General features: G+C 34.0%; 1 protein-coding gene across 3 annotated transcripts; it reads left to right on the top strand.

Annotated features, from left to right (window-relative positions):
* The first annotated feature begins 2,176 nt into the window (after positions 1-2,176).
* Positions 2,177-17,895, top strand: LOC102618032 (uncharacterized). Of its 3 annotated transcripts, none has more exons than XM_006473734.4 (39): positions 2,177-2,366; positions 2,669-2,745; positions 2,877-2,979; positions 3,121-3,228; positions 3,515-3,631; positions 4,094-4,244; positions 4,823-5,067; positions 5,225-5,413; positions 5,776-5,849; positions 5,930-6,047; positions 7,014-7,097; positions 7,601-7,696; positions 7,842-7,943; positions 8,052-8,120; positions 8,891-8,986; positions 9,066-9,173; positions 9,422-9,535; positions 9,915-9,998; positions 10,096-10,224; positions 10,933-11,131; positions 11,253-11,396; positions 11,537-11,580; positions 12,395-12,478; positions 12,592-12,660; positions 12,762-12,838; positions 13,026-13,095; positions 13,712-13,861; positions 14,352-14,417; positions 14,531-14,675; positions 14,826-14,890; positions 14,992-15,057; positions 15,386-15,479; positions 16,033-16,069; positions 16,157-16,214; positions 16,307-16,417; positions 16,966-17,033; positions 17,233-17,299; positions 17,387-17,455; positions 17,607-17,895. In XM_006473734.4, exons 1-39 carry the CDS (start codon positions 2,313-2,315, stop codon positions 17,688-17,690), a joined length of 3,885 nt encoding a protein of 1,294 aa, XP_006473797.1. In that variant the 5' UTR covers positions 2,177-2,312; the 3' UTR covers positions 17,691-17,895. The 3 variants fall into 3 exon arrangements, with proteins under 3 accessions (XP_006473797.1, XP_006473796.1, XP_015384287.1); XM_006473733.4 differs by having other exon boundaries at positions 2,178-2,366; positions 5,225-5,419; XM_015528801.3 differs by lacking the exons at positions 2,177-2,366; positions 2,669-2,745 and adding an exon at positions 3,303-3,437 and having other exon boundaries at positions 3,125-3,228; positions 5,225-5,419.
* The last annotated feature ends 708 nt before the right edge of the window (positions 17,896-18,603 follow it).

The following is an 18,603-nucleotide window of genomic DNA, read 5'->3' as shown; positions in this document are numbered from 1 at the left end:
TAAAATGTCAATTTATTTAGAGGTAGGTTAAAAATTTCCCATTATATTATTAAAGCAAACGATGGAATTTGAGTTGGGCTATTAAATCCGCACGCTAAAGAACCCTCAACGACCAACTCTCACTTACCTGTCAAAACACCGTACTGGGTTCTATTAAAGTATTAATGCATGAATATTTCTATCTTTGCTTTTGTCACTTTCATTCACCAAACCCTATATCACTCAATTCATAACCAACTCTTTTATTTGAGCTTTCAATTTTTTTGTTTGATACCACAAACAAAGGGTATGTTCGGGATTGTCTTCGCTTCTGAAATAATCAATTCTTATGGAAATTCTAATATAAAAAGCTATATAAATAAAGGTTCAGCTGTCTTAAAACAACTCTAAGGCAGAGCAGTTCCTAAAATTATTGGATGCACATGATTACAATTGTTTCAAATTCAGTTATGGAGCCTCTAAGTTATAATAATTGTAATATACATCCCTCGTGTGAACCACATAAAATTATAGGACCCATAATTTATGTGATTCACATGAGAGATGTATGTTACAATTATTATAACTTAGCATTTGCCATTCAGTTATAGCCATCTAATGGTTCTGAAAAATGCTCTAAGTTAAAGTTGCTCCAACGCAGCAGCTCAGCTGACTATAAATAATTTGATAAATTGTTTGGTGATAAAAAAATGTTATCGTTGATGACGATATAAGGTATACAGCCACCTGAATACGGACCTACAGAAGCCTTAATGCTCAAGCCATTTTATGCTGGTTTTATAGGGTCCCCGCTAATTAAAGTGGTGTGCAACAAACGAAGATAACTTGCATGTCTTAGATGTCATCACCACTAGATCGGTCGAAAAATTCTGAATCGAGTGGTATCAACGGTGTCGCCGTAGGATAAGTTCCTCCGAATCTGAGGCGATGAAACATATCACCAATTTTTTTCTAATTTTATTTTTAAAGATAAATTTATGGATATTAATAAATTATATTATTTCAGTGTACATGTATTTTTGGAAATTTGTTGGTAAGATGAGGATAAATTTGGTATTATGAATTATAATATCATATTCTTTTAAAAAATTAATTTTCAAAACTAGCTTTTTAATGTTTAAGATAAGAATAGGTTATTTGAGAATAGATTTTCAAGTAATCCAATTTAAAAAGTGTTTGGGTGCTAAATTGTTAAATAAGTGGTTATTTAACAATTTTAAAGCAATCACAAACATGCTCAAAATCTCAAATATATCGACTATCGCGTGCATGTTTTAATAAATTATGTAAAAACATATGTACATAAACAAATAAGATAATATCAAGCAAAATCACTCTCGATTATCCAAATTTTGTCCGCACGAGTAAAATTTGTATGAAACATGCATATGAACTATGGAGATATTTTAACTTACATTTTTTATTTAAAAATTTGATATAAAATTTGAGTCAAAACATGTTTTATAACAATATAATTTTTTTAAATCAGGTTAGGAATTTCAAGAGTGGTTTTTTTTTTTTTGGGCTATAATTGGTCAATTCAACATCACTTCACATAATTAATGCTTTTGTTAAAAATCTGGAATCCTATGAATTATGTAATGAAAATTTGATGTTGATAATAAAAAAAAATTGTTAAGCATAAGGGATGAGAGAAGGAATCTTTTTATCATTTTAACAAAATGAAAACTAAATTAAGAGGAAAAGAATAATGAATTGAAATAAAGGGGTTTGATGAAGGATAAAAAAACATTATAATAAAGAGTGAATTTTTCTTATATTTTAATTCAGTACACAATTCAAATAAAATGAGAGACACTTGGTAAAAGATTATTCTTATTATTAAATTGAGAGAGAGGACACAACTCAACTCATGAATAAGGATCTATCACAGTCAGCGGGTTCCCACAGATGAGAATTAAAATTGTGGGCCAGTCCGATTGTGATCTAGATGAAATCATTATTTGTTATATATTTAACGTTACTTCGTCACTTCAAAATTACCAAAGCAGCCTTGCACTTAATTACATATTAAAAAATGGATTTTTTTTTAAAAAAAAATTGGAACACTTGTCCGACGAGACAAACTAACCGAAAGCAAGGCCAAAACCGTAAATAAGCACACGAAACTAGACTCATTCGAACGCGCTTGATGAGAGTGAAGTCGCCAGCGGCAAGCGAAGAAGACTGTTCTCTCAGTAACTATAAATTCGCTCCTTTTTTGACTCTCTGTTGAAATTGAAGTCTCGGCTCCACATTTCATTTTCTCTTGCTTTTATGTTCATTTTCTCAACGCATTCGTGATCGACAAAATGAAGCTCTCACGCAGGAAAATAAAGTTTCTCCAATCGATTTCTTTATTTCAGGCAAGAAGCTTTGCTGCCATTGCTTTTTTTTTTTTTTGAATTTAGATTCCTGCTATCGTAATATATTTGAAGTTTAAGTTTGGATGAGAATTCAAAATATGAAGTTAAAAGAAAAAAAGAAGTTGCGGATTGTGCGTGTTTTTAGTTTTTAGTTGAGCAGATTCTATATATGTTTAATTTAAAAAAAAAATGAAGAGTCTTATTTATTTGAGCTTCAGTTTTGGTACTGAAGTGAACTGATATCATGTGATGATTCATTTTTGTGAAAGGTAGCTGAACTCGAAGTTACATAATATGTGCAGGTTTTATTTATTTTATGTGTAGTTCGTGCAGAGAGGCCTGACGCACGCTTGCTTGCGACATCCAACTCCGTTGCAGGGTGCGTTGATTATTGCTTTTTCGTATTTAACAGTAAAATCCGGACTAATATTAATTCTGCCATCTTGTTTTTGGATATTAGTGATCTGTTTACTTGATATTTGAAGAATTGAGCTCCTGATTCTTGTTTAGGGAGGTGAAACATGTGGAGGAATTTTGTGCAATGTACGACATTTGTGGAGCACGTAGTGACCGAAAAGTGTTGAATTGTCCTTATAATATCCCATCTGTTAAGGTATCTTTTGCAGCTCTTCTAGCATAGATTCTACAGTAATGGTGATTATTGATGGTTCTTAAATTTATACAAACTTTTTCTTTCCTTCATTTGTCGTTTATTATAACCATCTGATGATTACATCTCATTGTGTTCCCCCAGCCAGATGACTTGCTTTCATCAAAAGTTCAAAGTTTATGCCCGACAATTACTGGCAATGTTTGCTGTACAGAAGATCAATTTGATACTTTACGGACACAAGTTCAGCAAGTAAGAATTTTATCTGAACCTATTCGTCCTATCCTGTCTCATGATTTCAGGTCCTCTTTCTGTCTTTTTCCCAGTTCCCACAGAGACCTGAAATGCTGTGAAGGCAGCCCATCTATAAGATGGAACAATCACCTTTTTATTTCAAAGGAAATGGTTATGAATACCCACAGTCATGTGCCCATGCTCTTAGGAAGGGTGCTTTGGTTACAGTTATGTTTTTCCAATACTCAAGCAACCGAAAATTATGCCAATTGTACAGTTCTCATGTACGTATTTCTTTTTGCAGGCGATTCCCTTTCTTGTAGGTTGTCCAGCATGTTTGAGAAACTTTTTAAATCTGTTCTGTGAGCTTACCTGCTCTCCAAATCAGAGTTTATTTATCAATGTGACTTCTGTTTCCAAGGTCAGAAATCATTATTATTGTTATATGGTTTCATTTTAAAAGATCTCTAAGCATTCCAATATTATTAGGTCTCCCTTCTGACAACTAGCAAGCAATTCTGTTATCTGAGATTTAAAAAATAAGAATCTGTGTCCTCTGTGTTTCCTCTATTTTGAGTTAGCACATGCTAGTCAGTTTGTTCTCATGTTGCTTCTTTTGTTATATCATTTGGATTGTTTTACCTGGACACAAATTGTGACATGTTAAGCACATTTAGTCTTCTGGTAATCTAACATGCCTTTCAATCTTGCTGTTGTTCAAATTTTTTTTTTTTACAAAAAAACTACAATTTAAATATTAATTTTCCTATGCAGTAACATACTCTTTCAAGAATTTAAGTTCTGGTTTTCATCACATTTCCCACTGGAGACAGAAAATACCTTGAAGCATGTATAATTTATTTATTCCTTAAACTTGTTGCAGGTCAGTAATAATTTGACAGTGGATGGGATTGACTATTATATAACTGACACTTTTGGTCAAGGGTTATATGAATCTTGCAAGGATGTAAAATTTGGTACCATGAATACTCGAGCATTAGATTTTATTGGTGGGGGTGCTCAAAATTTTAAAGGTAAATTGATGCTCGGTGATTAAACTTAAGGTTGCTCTCTCTATCTATTCTATCTCTCCTTTTTTTTGTTTTCGATGACCTGCTATGGTTGGAGGTGTAAAACAAATATCCTTTTAATTCTTAGCTCCTCCAAAGAATAATTTAATAGGCACCTCTAAAGATTAATTGAAAATGCTGATTTCAAATACCTGGATGCTAACTGTTCTAATTGCTAAGTTCCATGGTCTGGCTACCCAATGAGGGGTTGATTGGGTAGGTTTAGAAGGGCTAAATCCAATTTTGTAGCCCGCTATATTTCAGAACCTTGAAACAGCTGAAAAGAAAATCTACAAAGGTCGGCTTGAGCTGCAGCGGCTTGGATTTAGGTTTGGTTTTGGGAGAATAATTATGTGCATTGACTAAAGAAATGGATGCATCAGTTATTATTTTCAAAGTCTTCACAAATGGGACTTGAAAAGTGGACTGGTTGTTACTGAAAAGTGTCTGCACTTTTTACTAGTTTATTTTTCCAACGAGACTATAGATATATTCCCTATGATCTTGATAACTTGTTGTGTTTGAATGTTTTCTTTTTGCAGATTGGTTTGCTTTTATTGGTAGGCGAGCTGCTGCCAATCTGCCTGGTTCACCATATACTATTAAGTTTTGGCCAAGTGCTCCTGAGTTATCTGGAATGATACCTATGAATGTATCTGCTTATTCATGTGCTGATGGTTCACTTGGCTGTTCTTGTGGTGATTGCACTTCCTCTCCTGTCTGCTCTAGTACAGCACCTCCTCCACACAAAAGCAGCTCCTGTTCAGTTAAAATGGGATCTCTTAATGTGAGAGCCAACACCATTGTGTATCAAATTTGGCTGTTGCATTCAATTTCTTGTTTGCTCTGGATGCAATTGTCATCAAAATGCTTTTAGACTTTCATGTAGTGTAATTTTAGGTATCATATATATTTTGCTAATGTTCACTGGTTGACATCTGCAGGCCAAATGTGTTGACTTTGCTTTAGCAATCCTGTATATAATACTGGTTTCTCTGTTTTTTGGGTGGGGTTTCTTTCATCGTAAAAGAGAAAGGAGCCGATCCTTTAGAATGAAGCCACTGGTAAATGCAATGGATGGTAGTGAACTGCATTCTGTTGAAAGGCAGAAAGAAGAGAACCTCCCCATGCAGGTGCAGGTGCATGCCAATTTTCACTCATTCTAGTATATTATGATCTTCAATTTCTATCATGACGCATAATACTGCACATTCACAGGCTACATTCATGTACTATATATCTTGAGCCAGTGATATGCCATTCCCTTCTCTTTTTTTTTACCTTCAATTGTAAATAAAGATATTCTGTGTATCATGCAACAGCGAATCTACTATTAGGTTATTTCTAACATATACACTAGGACTCACTCATGCTTGGATAAATTTCTCTGACAAACCCTTATTCTTTTTTTAACTCCTTATTTCCCTCTCTTTCTTTTGTGTGTTGGTTAGTCTACTCACATCATAAATTTTTTTTTACTGGATTTTTGTATCAGATGCTTGGTACTCCTAGAACTAGAAACAGAATTCAGCTTTCGATTGTGCAAGGATACATGTCAAATTTTTACAGGTCACTGCCTTTACCTTTAATGCTTATACATCATTTCAAGCAGAATGAATTTTGACCTGTTGAAACATATTTGTGCTCAGGAAATATGGAAAATGGGTTGCTAGAAATCCAACCCTTGTATTGAGTTTGTCAATGGCTTTGGTTCTTCTACTTTGTTTAGGTCTAATCCGTTTCGAGGTCGAAACACGGCCTGAGAAGGTAATATTTGGCTCAAGCAGCATTTTACATCATATATGAATAGTGTTTTTTAAAAAAAAATTCTGCCTTATTTGGTCCCCAATTCTGCTACTCATCCTTTTCAATTCTGCTTCAATATGCTGCTGTCATTTCAGTTTAAATGTGATTCACTGTCTTTTGGTTAATGAACTTTGACATGTTATGGCAGGGATAATTAGTTTGTATACTGCAGTAGGGCTGAGTACAAAATAATATATTCTTGACTTAATCTGGATAATTTCAGTTACAGTAGAAAATTTCTGGAAGTAACTTCCAGAGGGGGGAGGATTTAAATCTTTTGAGGATGCCATTTTCTAATAATTGTTCAATGGAAAGTGCAGCCATCTCTTTCTTACTATGATACATGGATTTTCTTAAAGATTCATAGCTCCTAAATCCTCAGGGCGTCAATTCCCCCTGTCATTTGTTTTCTCATGTGGACATAAGTTGGTTCTATTGTCCCACCATAGATGAAGCTTGTGGCGAGGCCATCTTATATGCTCAACGAATGTGTGCGGAAGGAAGCAGAGAAACTTCAATAAAGTAGAATTTCTCAAGTAGAATCTCACAAGTATTTGGGAAAATGTCTAGTAGCCCGAAAAAAAAGAGAGAGAGAGAGAGAGAGAAAAAAAGAAACTTCTCACATTTTATAAATTTTGGGTGGTTTAATAAACATATGTGGAAAGAAATGGAAAACAATAAACCGAGTAAATGATTAAAGTAGAAACTACAAAGTGATATGCAGTTGGGAAACATGACCGAAAGAATGCAAAAATAGTTGTTAAGGATTTGAATGTCCTTTAAATTCATTAAGGGCTATCAGGGGTTAAATTATTACATTATTCTCTGTGAACATTACATATATTTACGATTATTTTACCATAATTTTAGCATTTCTTTCTTTTTGCTTGAGTTCTCTGTCAACTCTTGATACATGTACTGTTTCAGCTTTGGGTTGGGCCTGGGAGTAGAGCCGCAGAGGAGAAACTATTTTTCGACAGCCACCTTGCTCCTTTCTACAGAATTGAAGAGGTTTGCATTTTGTAGTTATTGTGTTTTTTATTACTTTTTGAAGTACAAAAGAGGGAAATTTTGATTATGGTTTGGAGGCCAAAGTAGGTTTAACATCCTCTCTGTTATAATATAACTGAAAGAAACAAGCACAGTCCAACTGAAAATTCTTGTTATTTTCAGTTGATCTGTGGAGAAAAAGACCACGATATCATTCTGTTAACGTTTTTCTATATGCTTGCGGGAGAATAAAATTCACCTGCATGTAACAGTGTGCAAGTAAACTTTAAGCTATTGTGGAGCTCCTTTTTTTCAGTTAAAGGCTCTCATTTGGATTGTTATGCTTCATTTATTTTTTCTAGAATGCATTTGTGCCTAGTTCAGTTTATACCGATGTGACTTTTCATAAGACTTAGTTATCTGGTAACTTCTTTTTTGAGGATTTTTCACTGTATAACCAGGACAAATCTTTATTATTGCATAATTCATAGATAGAAAGAACTAATGGAACTTAATTTTTCCAGCTAATATTGGCGACCATTCCAGACACCACTCATGGGAACTTACCGAGTATTGTGACAGAGAGCAACATTAAGTTACTTTTTGAAATACAGAAGAAGGCAAGTTTGATGAAACTTGTTATGATTAAACTGTATTAACATGCAAATTTGTTTTCTAATTTATTAAGTTGAAGTTTTTGTAACTTTTTTGAACCTCCTTGACAAATTGACTTAAATAACTCAATTCACAACTCAATCTTAATAGATTGATGGACTTCGTGCAAATTATTCTGGCTCAATGATATCTCTCACAGACATTTGCATGAAGCCACTGGGCCAGGATTGTGCCACACAAAGCGTTCTGCAGGTAATGTCTTTCTCTGTGACAACTCCCTAACTACTGCATCCAGCTCCCTAATAAATAAATTATTTGGACTAACATATTCCTTAATTATTTGCTATTTCCTTATGATAGTATTTCAAAATGGATCCTAAAAATTTTGATGATTTCGGAGGAGTTGAACATGTCAAGTATTGTTTTCAGGTACACATTAGTAATCTTGATCTCCATATTGTTTAAAGTGCAAGAGCATGCCTTTATTGTTTATAAGTGAAAATGTCTGACCTTTAATCTTTTATGTCTGATAAAAAATTAAGCTTTAGATTATATACTATAAATATTAAATGTAATATTTAAAGTATATTTGTCCTTGCATGAGTTGAGTATGACTGGTGAAGCATTGTGTTGTTGGCATTTGGGCGTTGAAAAGGGTTGAACTCTGCAAAAGCACATTTTATGAACTCGAAATTGGCATAGCTGTGTGGGCATGAATTCGTGCAATGGCACATGTCACAATCGAGCTGCTATATTCTATACTTAGACATCATGTTATGCTGAAAAATCCAATTGTTCCCTTGGTAATGATATTATTTATATTTTCTTGGAATCATGTGCTACTTTGATCTGAAAAAATGATGATGACTTAAATGCAGTTGAGACTGAGAATAATGTCAAAAGTTCAACTGATAGAGCTATTTAGATTCTGATAAGCAAGTTTATAAAAGTTGTCGAATCTTAAATTACTAGTCAATAGAACAATTTTATCTGCATTTCCTTGCTGGTTAGAATCGTATTGTGTGCTCTGTTGGTGGCATTTGTTTTATAATTTCTTCCGATGTTCTTGTTGTATGTGTCTGACAGAATTATATTAATTTGTTTGCCTTATAATTTTCCTTTTTGATCTCTTCTCTTACAATAATGGAAGCCTCATTTTCTACAAGCTGGCCTACTGATTATGCTACATGTCTTTTTAGCATTATACATCTACAGAATCATGCATGAGTGCTTTCAAAGGTCCCCTTGATCCAAGCACCGCATTAGGAGGTTTCTCTGGGAACAACTATTCTGAGGTAATTTTTCCAGCTCTTGTAAATTTCAGATACAATTGTACCATTGGAGTCTTTAACTTAAAGTAATGTTCCAAGACAGGCATCTGCTTTTGTTGTTACATATCCAGTAAACAATGCAGTAGATAGAGAAGGAAATGAAACCAAAAAAGCAGTAGCTTGGGAAAAGGCCTTTGTTCAGTTAGCAAAGGTTTGTATCTGTGGTTCACTATTGATTGCTATTTGTTTGTTTGTTTGATTTTCTTGTAGCTTGCCAAACAGTTGACCACTGTGTCAACCTTTTTATATTTAGGCTTAGGACGATGGTGCATCTTGCATGCAGAAATGTTTTATCTTCTTCACTTGATTTCCCATGTTTTTCATCTATTTTTCTTATAAGTTTGGTGGTCATTAATTGCCACTCCTTTTAAAGTTGTGGCTAATTTAATCTCTTTTCAGGATGAGTTGTTGCCCATGGTTCAGTCAAAAAATTTAACACTTGCTTTTTCATCGGAGAGCTCCATTGAGGAAGAACTGAAAAGAGAAAGTACTGCAGATGCCATAACTATAGTGGTGAATATTTATTTCTTAACGTTTATGTTAGTTTGCTGTTACGAAATTAATCTCAAACTATCTATAATATCGTTCATGCTAATTTGGCTTGGGGTAGTGTGGATCGAAGAAAAATGATTGTTGTGGTAGACCAACTGGTCTTGGGAATTGAAACTTACTTGAGTTGATTGTTAAATTTGTCCTATATTTCATCTTCTATTGTTTCGAAAATATGAACTTTCTTGTAATCGGAATGCTATCATAACTCAACTTAACTAAGCTTCGGACAGCTATTTAGGTCAGCTAACATAAAACCACCCTGTTACTTCATTCTCTTACAACAGAGCCAAATTGATGTGTTTCTCTTCTGAGTATAATTTTGCTTCCCTTTCCATTTCAGATAAGCTACTTGGTAATGTTTGCGTACATATCTCTTACATTGGGTGATACACCTCACTTATCTTCCTTCTACATTTCTTCTAAGGTATCATTTAATCCACTATTTTTTCCACATACACACATTAGAAATTGACCATATTTTTTCTCAAACTTATCTCAGTATATGATTGGTCGGATTGCAGGTATTGCTTGGCCTTTCTGGGGTTGTTCTTGTCATGCTCTCTGTTCTTGGATCAGTTGGTTTTTTTAGTGCAATTGGAGTAAAATCAACCCTCATCATCATGGAAGTTATTCCTTTTCTTGTTTTAGCTGTAAGTTCCACCATCTGTCGATTTCATATGATGCCAGATTGCATAATTTTAGATGCGAGTTCACTGTTCTTGTGATTTGGGCCATGTGTGAAATGTGGATTATGAACCAAAAATTTTAAGCCTGCAGATTCCAGGAAATAAAATCAGTGCTTAGAAACTTGGATTACTTGACTATGAATTTGCCTATCCCAGTAACAAAAAACCTGGTTCCTATAGAACCTATCACTAAAATACCACTAGAGGGGATAGGGCTAGGCAGAGCGAAAATGGTTTTCCATGAGATGGGAAATGAAAACTATTGGCCCGAAGTTTGTGAAAAGTTTTGCATCTTAAGTCCCTTTTGTTACCTTGTACCAATAACTGTTGAGTACTTCAATTAGGCACAGACCTGGATTCACATAATGCAAGCTACCATGTTGGTAGAATCATCAGCTAATATTTAACAGAACATGAGCTTTAAGTGGACACATTCAGTTCTTCAGAAAATTTTCTTCTTAACCTTTTCATTTTATGTTTTAAGTTCCATGAAGCTAGTTAATTACAGTTTTCAAAAGGTCAAAAGACCTTCAATCTGAATATTAGAATAACTAACTTTAAAATCTTCTCAAAATTTGGTGATTGATCCATTTTTATTTCTATTTAATTGTTGCAATATCTGTCATCAAGTTCTGTTGCAGCATGTAATTGTTTTCTCCTCTGCTATAACAGGTTGGGGTGGATAATATGTGTATACTAGTGCATGCTGTTAAGCGGCAGCAGCTGGAGTTACCTTTGGAAACACGAATAAGCAATGCACTTGTGGAAGTTGGACCATCCATAACACTTGCTAGTTTATCTGAGGTTTTAGCATTTGCAGTTGGAAGTTTTATTCCTATGCCAGCCTGCCGTGTCTTCTCCATGTTTGCCGGTCAGATATTGTCATCCATTTAAATTGATAAACTTATGAAATAATTTTTCGTCCTTTTTGAGTGACTGTCATGATGTCCATTGTCGTGTGTTTTTTAACTCCAATTTTTGTACTCTTGCAGCGCTAGCTGTTTTGTTGGACTTCCTTCTGCAAATTACTGCTTTTGTTGCTTTAATAGTTTTTGACTTTTTGCGAGCTGAAGATAAGAGGGTTGACTGTATTCCATGCTTAAAACTATCTTCTTCATATGCTGACTCTGACAAAGGTACTTCTAAGAGTTGCTTAATTAATGTTTAGAGTATTACCTGACCTGGTTTTAGGTGATTAATTCTCACTTCGTTTTTTCAATCTTCTGTTTTGAAGTTGAAATCAACTCTGACTAAAGTTTTTGTTGTGGAAGTTTAGGCATTGGTCAGAGAAAACCTGGACTCTTGGCTCGATATATGAAGGTAATTAAACTTTGCTGGCCATTGAACTTCCCTGGCAAGTCATATTTGTTTCACAGTTCTCAACTATATTCCATGGCACAAACATTCTTTGTTTAGATTCATGATGTTTTCTCTCAGAGCCTCTAGTAATAATTTTTCCCTATGAAAATGCTTGACCCTCATCTAAGCCACATATTTGATTGGGGAAAACCTAATAGTTCCGAATATTAACAAACTTTTATGATGAAAAAAAAGGATCCTATGAGATCTTCTATGGTATTGAATTAGTGTCAATTTTCATGGGACAAAACTTTCAACAAAACATGGGTTGATCTGCCAAAAAGGAGTAGATCCCTTAATGCTTTTCTTACAAGTCAAATTTGATTACACAAGTTTGGCAATGGCAGTTGCAACTGATTGCAGTATTAATGATGAATTCTTATTTAATAATTGAGATAAAACGTGAATGATAATTATCGTGCGAGATACATCGCCAGCTCTTTCTGGCGCGGGGTGGGGGGAAGAAAGCGTGGTAGTGGGACTGCCCCCACAAGTTCCACTCTCATGCCCAAATAAATAATTAAAATAAAAGGGCAGAAAAATTACATGTTATTAATATTTGTCTCTGGCTAAATTAGCCAATGGACATTTATGTTACTGATGTGTGGATTAAGATTATCATACTTGTTTCTTTTTATATTCCCTCTAGTTCTTAATGCTAAAAGTTCATTCAGCAGCATCTTTTTGGTAATTTTGAGCTTCATAATTTGAATTTGATTTTCCATCTTTACTGTTATTTCCAATCCACTTGAGCTTCTTTTTCCAATTCTTTTAGGAGGTCCATGCAACGATTCTCAGTCTCTGGGGAGTGAAAATAGCTGTTATTTCTCTATTTGTTGCATTCACTTTGGCTAGCATTGTGAGTTGCTTTCTATTTGTTTCTATTTTCAAAAAATATATGGGATCTACAGTTCTTTGATATGTGTTTCTCATGTGTTTTAATTTAGTTGCTCATATTTCTAAAACTAACAGGCATTATGCACCCGGATTGAACCTGGTTTGGAGCAGAAGATTGTTCTTCCACGAGACTCATATCTTCAGGTTTAATCCCTTCATAACTCTTACATTTTATTGAGTCCTTGTGTATTTATTTATTGTGTTCAGTACAGCAGTTCTGACTCTTGAGTTCCTGTTTGCTGCAGGGGTATTTTAATAATATTTCAGAGCATCTCAGAATTGGACCACCACTTTATTTTGTTGTAAAGAACTATAATTACAGGTATACCTGCATAAATTTGCCTTTTATTTTTCATTTATTTTGATATTATCTATAGCAGTCCCTCTGTTCTCAAAAATGAATCAGCTACAAATTTACTTTTCCATTTGCAAGCACTTGGGCATACATTGGTTTTAATCACTTTTCATTTCAATTTTGTTTTTCATGCTAATATTACTCTATACTTCAGCTCAGAATCAAGGCAGACGAATCAGCTGTGTTCAATCAGCCAATGTGATTCAAACTCTCTTTTGAATGAGGTTGAACTTTCTTCTCATTTTGTTGATATTCAGATAAAATTCTAGTTTCTGGACATCTTTATTTTATATTTGGGTCAACCTCCAAGATCACCTCATTTAATTGTCATGCAAAGTTTCACTTGATGATTTCTGCCATTTATATTCTGATTCGCCTTCTTTTATTTATGTACAGAAATTCTTTCAATGTTATACAGTTTTTTTTCAGCAACTTTTTAATTAAGTTGTCTGTAAAACTATAGTTATACTAATACTTGTCTATGTTTGTAAATTTGAAGCAGCATATAAGTGATAGAGAATTTCTCTCTATTCATGAATACGTATTTGTGTTGAGGAGATGTTTAATATCTTTGTTTTTTGATGATACAAGTTCTGAGACTCGAACATATCTTTGAACAGTTCCCCCTTATCTCCCTTTTACAGTTTTAAGATTCATGTTATATTACAAAGTGTCTTCCATTGAGTGTGGAACAGTTTAAGTGTGGTTTGTTTGATTTTTAATTGTTTAGCCTGTTAATCTTTGTTTCTGCACTTTGTCAATATATTTATTCCTTCTTCTTCGTCTATGTTATTTCCACAGTATTACATCCTTGATGCAAAATGTTTGTTTATTGACTAGATTTCAAGAGCATCGTTGATTCCACAATCAAGCTACATTGCTAAGCCAGCTGCTTCATGGCTTGATGATTTTCTTGTATGGATATCTCCTGAAGCTTTTGGTTGCTGTCGAAAGTTCACAAATGGGAGTTATTGCCCACCTGACGACCAGGTTAAAATTCCATCTTTTTATTCTTGTTTCATTCATTTAATTGAGGAATGTCTGCCTAAATGGTTCCAGAATTATGTGGCCTTCTCTTTCTGTCTTTCTCATAGCTTCCCCAGTCAGTTTGTTGTTGTTATGTACTATTTCGCTCCAAGGCCTTATGTTGTCTCTGGTTTTTAAATTTTTTTAAAGGTGCTGGAATTTTTTAAAATTACAAGTGGTAAACTGATTATTTAGTAGCTTAGATAAAACAATTAGAATTTAATATTATGTGACTAATTCTTTTCACTTTAGCATTTTTACAGTAATGGCACAATAAATCTTCAACTCTTTAAGCCTCCATTGTTGAGAATTTGCTTAACTGTGTAATCATGAGGTGGCATACTATTTTGATAATGCTTTCCTGGCACTTTTTGGACATCAAACCTTGATGCTTTTAAGATTTTCCATCTTTTAGTGGGAATCCAATAATTTACTAAAATAGTCTTCCCTCCAGCCTCCTTGCTGCCCTTCTGGTCAAAGTTCCTGTGGCTCGGCTGGAGTATGCAAAGATTGTACAACGGTAATCTACTCCCTAGAGTCAATTCGTTATATAATTGTTTTGGAGTAGGGCAACAGGTTTTCTCATTTTTACTTTTTGAGTTCTAACTATTGAGAAAATTTGACATTCTTCAGTGCTTCCACCACTCGGATTTGCTTAAAGATCGACCATCTACCATACAGTTCAAGGAAAAACTTCCATGGTTCCTGAATGCTCTGCCTTCGGCCAGTTGTGCGAAGGGTGGCCATGGTGCATACACCAACAGTGTGGATTTGAAAGGTTAGAAGGACTGCATTTTTGCTTTCTCAATTACTTCCGCTTCTAAACAACAAGCCAGACACTGAAACAGTTTACAATTTGATATATGTATGGGTGGCTTTGTTTGTGAACTACCTTTGGTGGATTATTATGTAAATTCTGCATCATCAGGTTATGAAAATGGAATTGTACAAGCTTCTTCCTTTCGTACATATCATACACCCCTCAACAGGCAGGTAGGAAAAGTTTCTTCTATTTAATAAAATTGAGCATTCTTTTTAATTTTTTTGGGAATTATGTGGAGATGGCATTTAATTCAACTGTAAATTTATTTCAGATTGATTATGTTAATTCCATGAGAGCTGCTCGAGAATTCAGTTCAAGAGTTTCTGATTCTTTGCAGGTAATAAATCAAAAGTTGGTGACTGGCTCAATAGTTTCACTTGGGTACTTACATTTATATTTATTAACTATATTTTCTGGCTAGTATCCATGCAACTGTCTTGTCTTGCTCCCATGTTAGGCAGCAGATGTATGTTGCTAGCAAAAATTCCATGTCATGCTAAAAACTGTAAGTCAGTATTGATAAACTCCATAGATGCTTTATGCATGTGTATAGTTGGAGGTTCAGGGAAGCCCATTGTTATTTTACTGTAATACATTTTAGCAGAATAGGCAGAGCATATTAGTTCTACCCTGTCTACAATTATAATTTTTCTTTTCTGGTGCAGATGGAGATCTTTCCGTATTCTGTATTTTATATGTATTTTGAGCAATACCTTGATATTTGGAGGACTGCACTGATCAACCTTGCTATAGCTATTGGTTAGTACCTTCAGGACTTCCGCACTCAGAAACTGTTGATGATTTTGTAGTACATCATAAACTGGAATTTCTTTACTGGTATTATTGCTCTTTGCTTTTAAGGTTAGACTTTAAATGGTCTTCATCAAAAGCAAATGTTGTATTGCATAAACCAGTTCTTTCACTACTCATATTTCTCCTTCTTTTCCATGCCATTTTGTTTCTATGCTCTGAGAGGAAGCTTGTGATTATATATCATTCTTTGCATACAGACTTTTTGGGATATAAGACAATGACTCGATTTCCCACTTCCTAGTATGAAACTGGATAGCTTTAATAAGTATGTTTGGAAATCACACAAGCTTATTACTGGCCCTATAGCCTGTGGCTTTCTCTGAAGAAAATACTCACTATTCCCACATAACAGTAATCGGTTGTTTCTATTGGATTTGTATTTTTATAATTCTGACTTCATATATATATATATATATATATTTCTTCACTTTTATGCTGACTTGGGAGTTATTTCCACTGGTCCAAAACATTGATTTGATTCGTTTAAATATTTTACCAGGCGCCGTATTTGTTGTTTGTTTAATTACCACATGCAGGTCGGTATTCTAATTTTAGCCTTTTTTTAATTAGGCTTGTATTTTTTTTTAAGATGACTTTTTACCTTCTTTGATTTTTAAATGTAGTTTTTGGAGTTCAGCAATCATTTTGCTGGTGTTGACAATGATTGTGGTGGATCTTATGGTACTTGTGCTAAACTTCTTTCATTTCAAGCAGCTCTGTTATCAATTGTCTGTTTACTTTTTAACATCTGCTTAAAACTTGAACTTCTGTAGGGTGTGATGGCAATTCTGAAGATCCAACTAAATGCAGTCTCTGTTGTTAATCTTGTCATGGCAGTTGGCATTGCTGTCGAGTTCTGCGTGCATATAACACATGCTTTCTCCGTCAGTATCTTTTCCATTTTCTCTTCTTAAATTTATGTTTTACATCCCATGTCTTGCATAAACTATTAGCTAGACACTCTTCCCAAATTAATACCATAAATCCCATAAATATTATTTATATATATTAGTTGAAAGAGAAGAAGGGTCCTCTCTCTCTTTCTTTGAAGACACATATACATATTTGATGATTGGATTAAGATTTACCGTTGAGCTAAGTTTTTGCCAAGCACTAAATCAATGATTAGGATTTATTTTTATTTCTATCTTTTCATTTATGTTGCCTAGCAACCATTGATTCAATGTTCAGTTAAAACTCAACCCAGCACAGAATTCGCATCCCTAATGATTTGTATTTGAACAGTTGTAAGTATGCCATTGATACTACAGTGGTAGGATGAATTTTTTTAGCACTACAACCAATTATATAGTGCATCTCGAAGGAAATTTTATCCCTTCTTTATTTGATACTCCCCTTATAATTTCATTTTCTTTATGCTATTCTTTAAACATATCTTCTTCTAGCATGTTCTCAAGCAATTCTTTAACAGGTAAGCAGTGGAGACAAAAACCAGCGCATGAAAGAGGCTCTTGGTACGATGGGGGCTTCTGTCTTCAGGTTCTTTTTGTTCTCTTCAATGAACTTGTGACTTCTGATTGACATTTTGACCATCCCTTTTTGCTAATGGAACAATGGATCCCGAGTATTTAGGATCCTCCTAACTCAGATGTAAAAAAAAAAAAAGGAAGCTTCCTCCCTCAGCTTAATTTTTTTCACACATCTCAGCTTTTGACCATCCCTTTAACCACTTTTGCAGTGGAATCACGCTCACAAAGCTAGTTGGAGTTATCGTTCTTTGCTTCTCAAGGACAGAAGTTTTTGTGGTATCTTTTCCTACACTTAACTCTCAGATTGCAGGAGGCACTACTTGTCCAGCCCACTTAATACTTTTACCATTTTATATCTTGCAGGTTTATTACTTCCAAATGTACCTAGCTCTGGTCCTTCTCGGTTTCTTGCACGGCCTTGTATTTCTACCGGTAAGTGCATCGATTTACGCATGGTACATTGTTGCAGTCTCCAATTTGTAGAGACTTTTGCCAAAACCCCAAGTGGCGTAAAGTGAAACAAAAATTTATATTCTGTATGCAAGTAAAGATAACTTTGTGAACAATTTCCCTATGGCCACAGGTTGTATTAAGCGTGTTTGGTCCACCTTCAAGATGTATGCTTGTTGAGAGGCAAGAAGAGAGACCATCAGTTTCTTCGCTGTGACTGAATCCATGGCAGTACATCAATTTTTATTCTTTTTTTTTCCTTCTTTTTAGGGCAGGGTTAAAGTTCTGCAGTTTTGATACTCAAATTCCTTGTATAATTATTATAGTTCAAAAGTACTTTGAATAGCTTGTAAAGCGTACTAAAATCTTTAACCTAGAGAAAGGAGAAAAATGAAAATATTCATTAGCAAAAATTATTATTATACTATTCTTTTCACCCCAAGTATATCAGCTGTTTCTCGCCTCTTTTAAGGAATATCTGATTTCTGAATTAGTTTGGTCTCTTGCAATCACATTTTAGTAATCAGATATTTCGGATTGTAATAAATTCGGGATCAAATTAAAAGACACAAAAATATACATTCTAAATATAATGTATTTTATCAGATATTGTATTTAAAAATTTGTGAGCTTGATCTTTAACTATAATAAAGTTTAAGACAGCTTATCGTAACTGTATAGTAGTATCGTTGGCATGAACTAAGAATCCAAGATTACTACTTATGATGGTATCTCTACACTCTTTAATAGAGAAACACATTAGGAATAACAATAATACCCGCAAATCTGCACCTGTCAAAATTCACTTGTTGTGGGTAATTTTATGGATTGCAGACGGGTTTGGTATTATAAATTATAATTCATATTAGGTTACAGGTGAGTTTGGTATTAGTCAAATATCCAACAGATACTCACATTGGTATTCACGAACCTGCAGTTTTTTTAATTATTTTTAATTAAATTCAAAATAATTAAATTCAAAATATACTTTATATACTTATTATAATTTAATTAAATTTTCTTTAACTTAATGCATGTATTATTTTATTATTATAATTTTGTTCTTAGGATTAGTATTTAAAAAATATTATTCTTTAGAAAATATTAATATTAACCATTGTTGTAAGAAT

The sequence above is a fragment of the Citrus sinensis genome, chromosome 5 (genome assembly GCF_022201045.2).
Source record: "Citrus sinensis cultivar Valencia sweet orange chromosome 5, DVS_A1.0, whole genome shotgun sequence".
Taxonomy (NCBI): domain Eukaryota; kingdom Viridiplantae; phylum Streptophyta; class Magnoliopsida; order Sapindales; family Rutaceae; genus Citrus; species Citrus sinensis.
Note: the sequence above shows the minus strand (reverse complement) of the source record. Positions and strands in the feature narration are given on the sequence as shown.

What these genes read in the sequence shown, in the direction of transcription:
- LOC102618032 (XM_006473733.4), top strand. Translation starts at nt 2,313, where the DNA reads ATGAAGCTCTCACGCAGGAAAATAAAGTTTCTCCAATCGATTTCTTTA. An exon ending in ATATGCTGACTCTGACAAAG is followed by an intron (nt 11,397 to 11,536) that starts GTACTTCTAAGA and finishes GTGGAAGTTTAG; the next exon opens with GCATTGGTCAGAGAAAACCT. An exon ending in ATGGGGGCTTCTGTCTTCAG is followed by an intron (nt 17,034 to 17,232) that starts GTTCTTTTTGTT and finishes CCACTTTTGCAG; the next exon opens with TGGAATCACGCTCACAAAGC.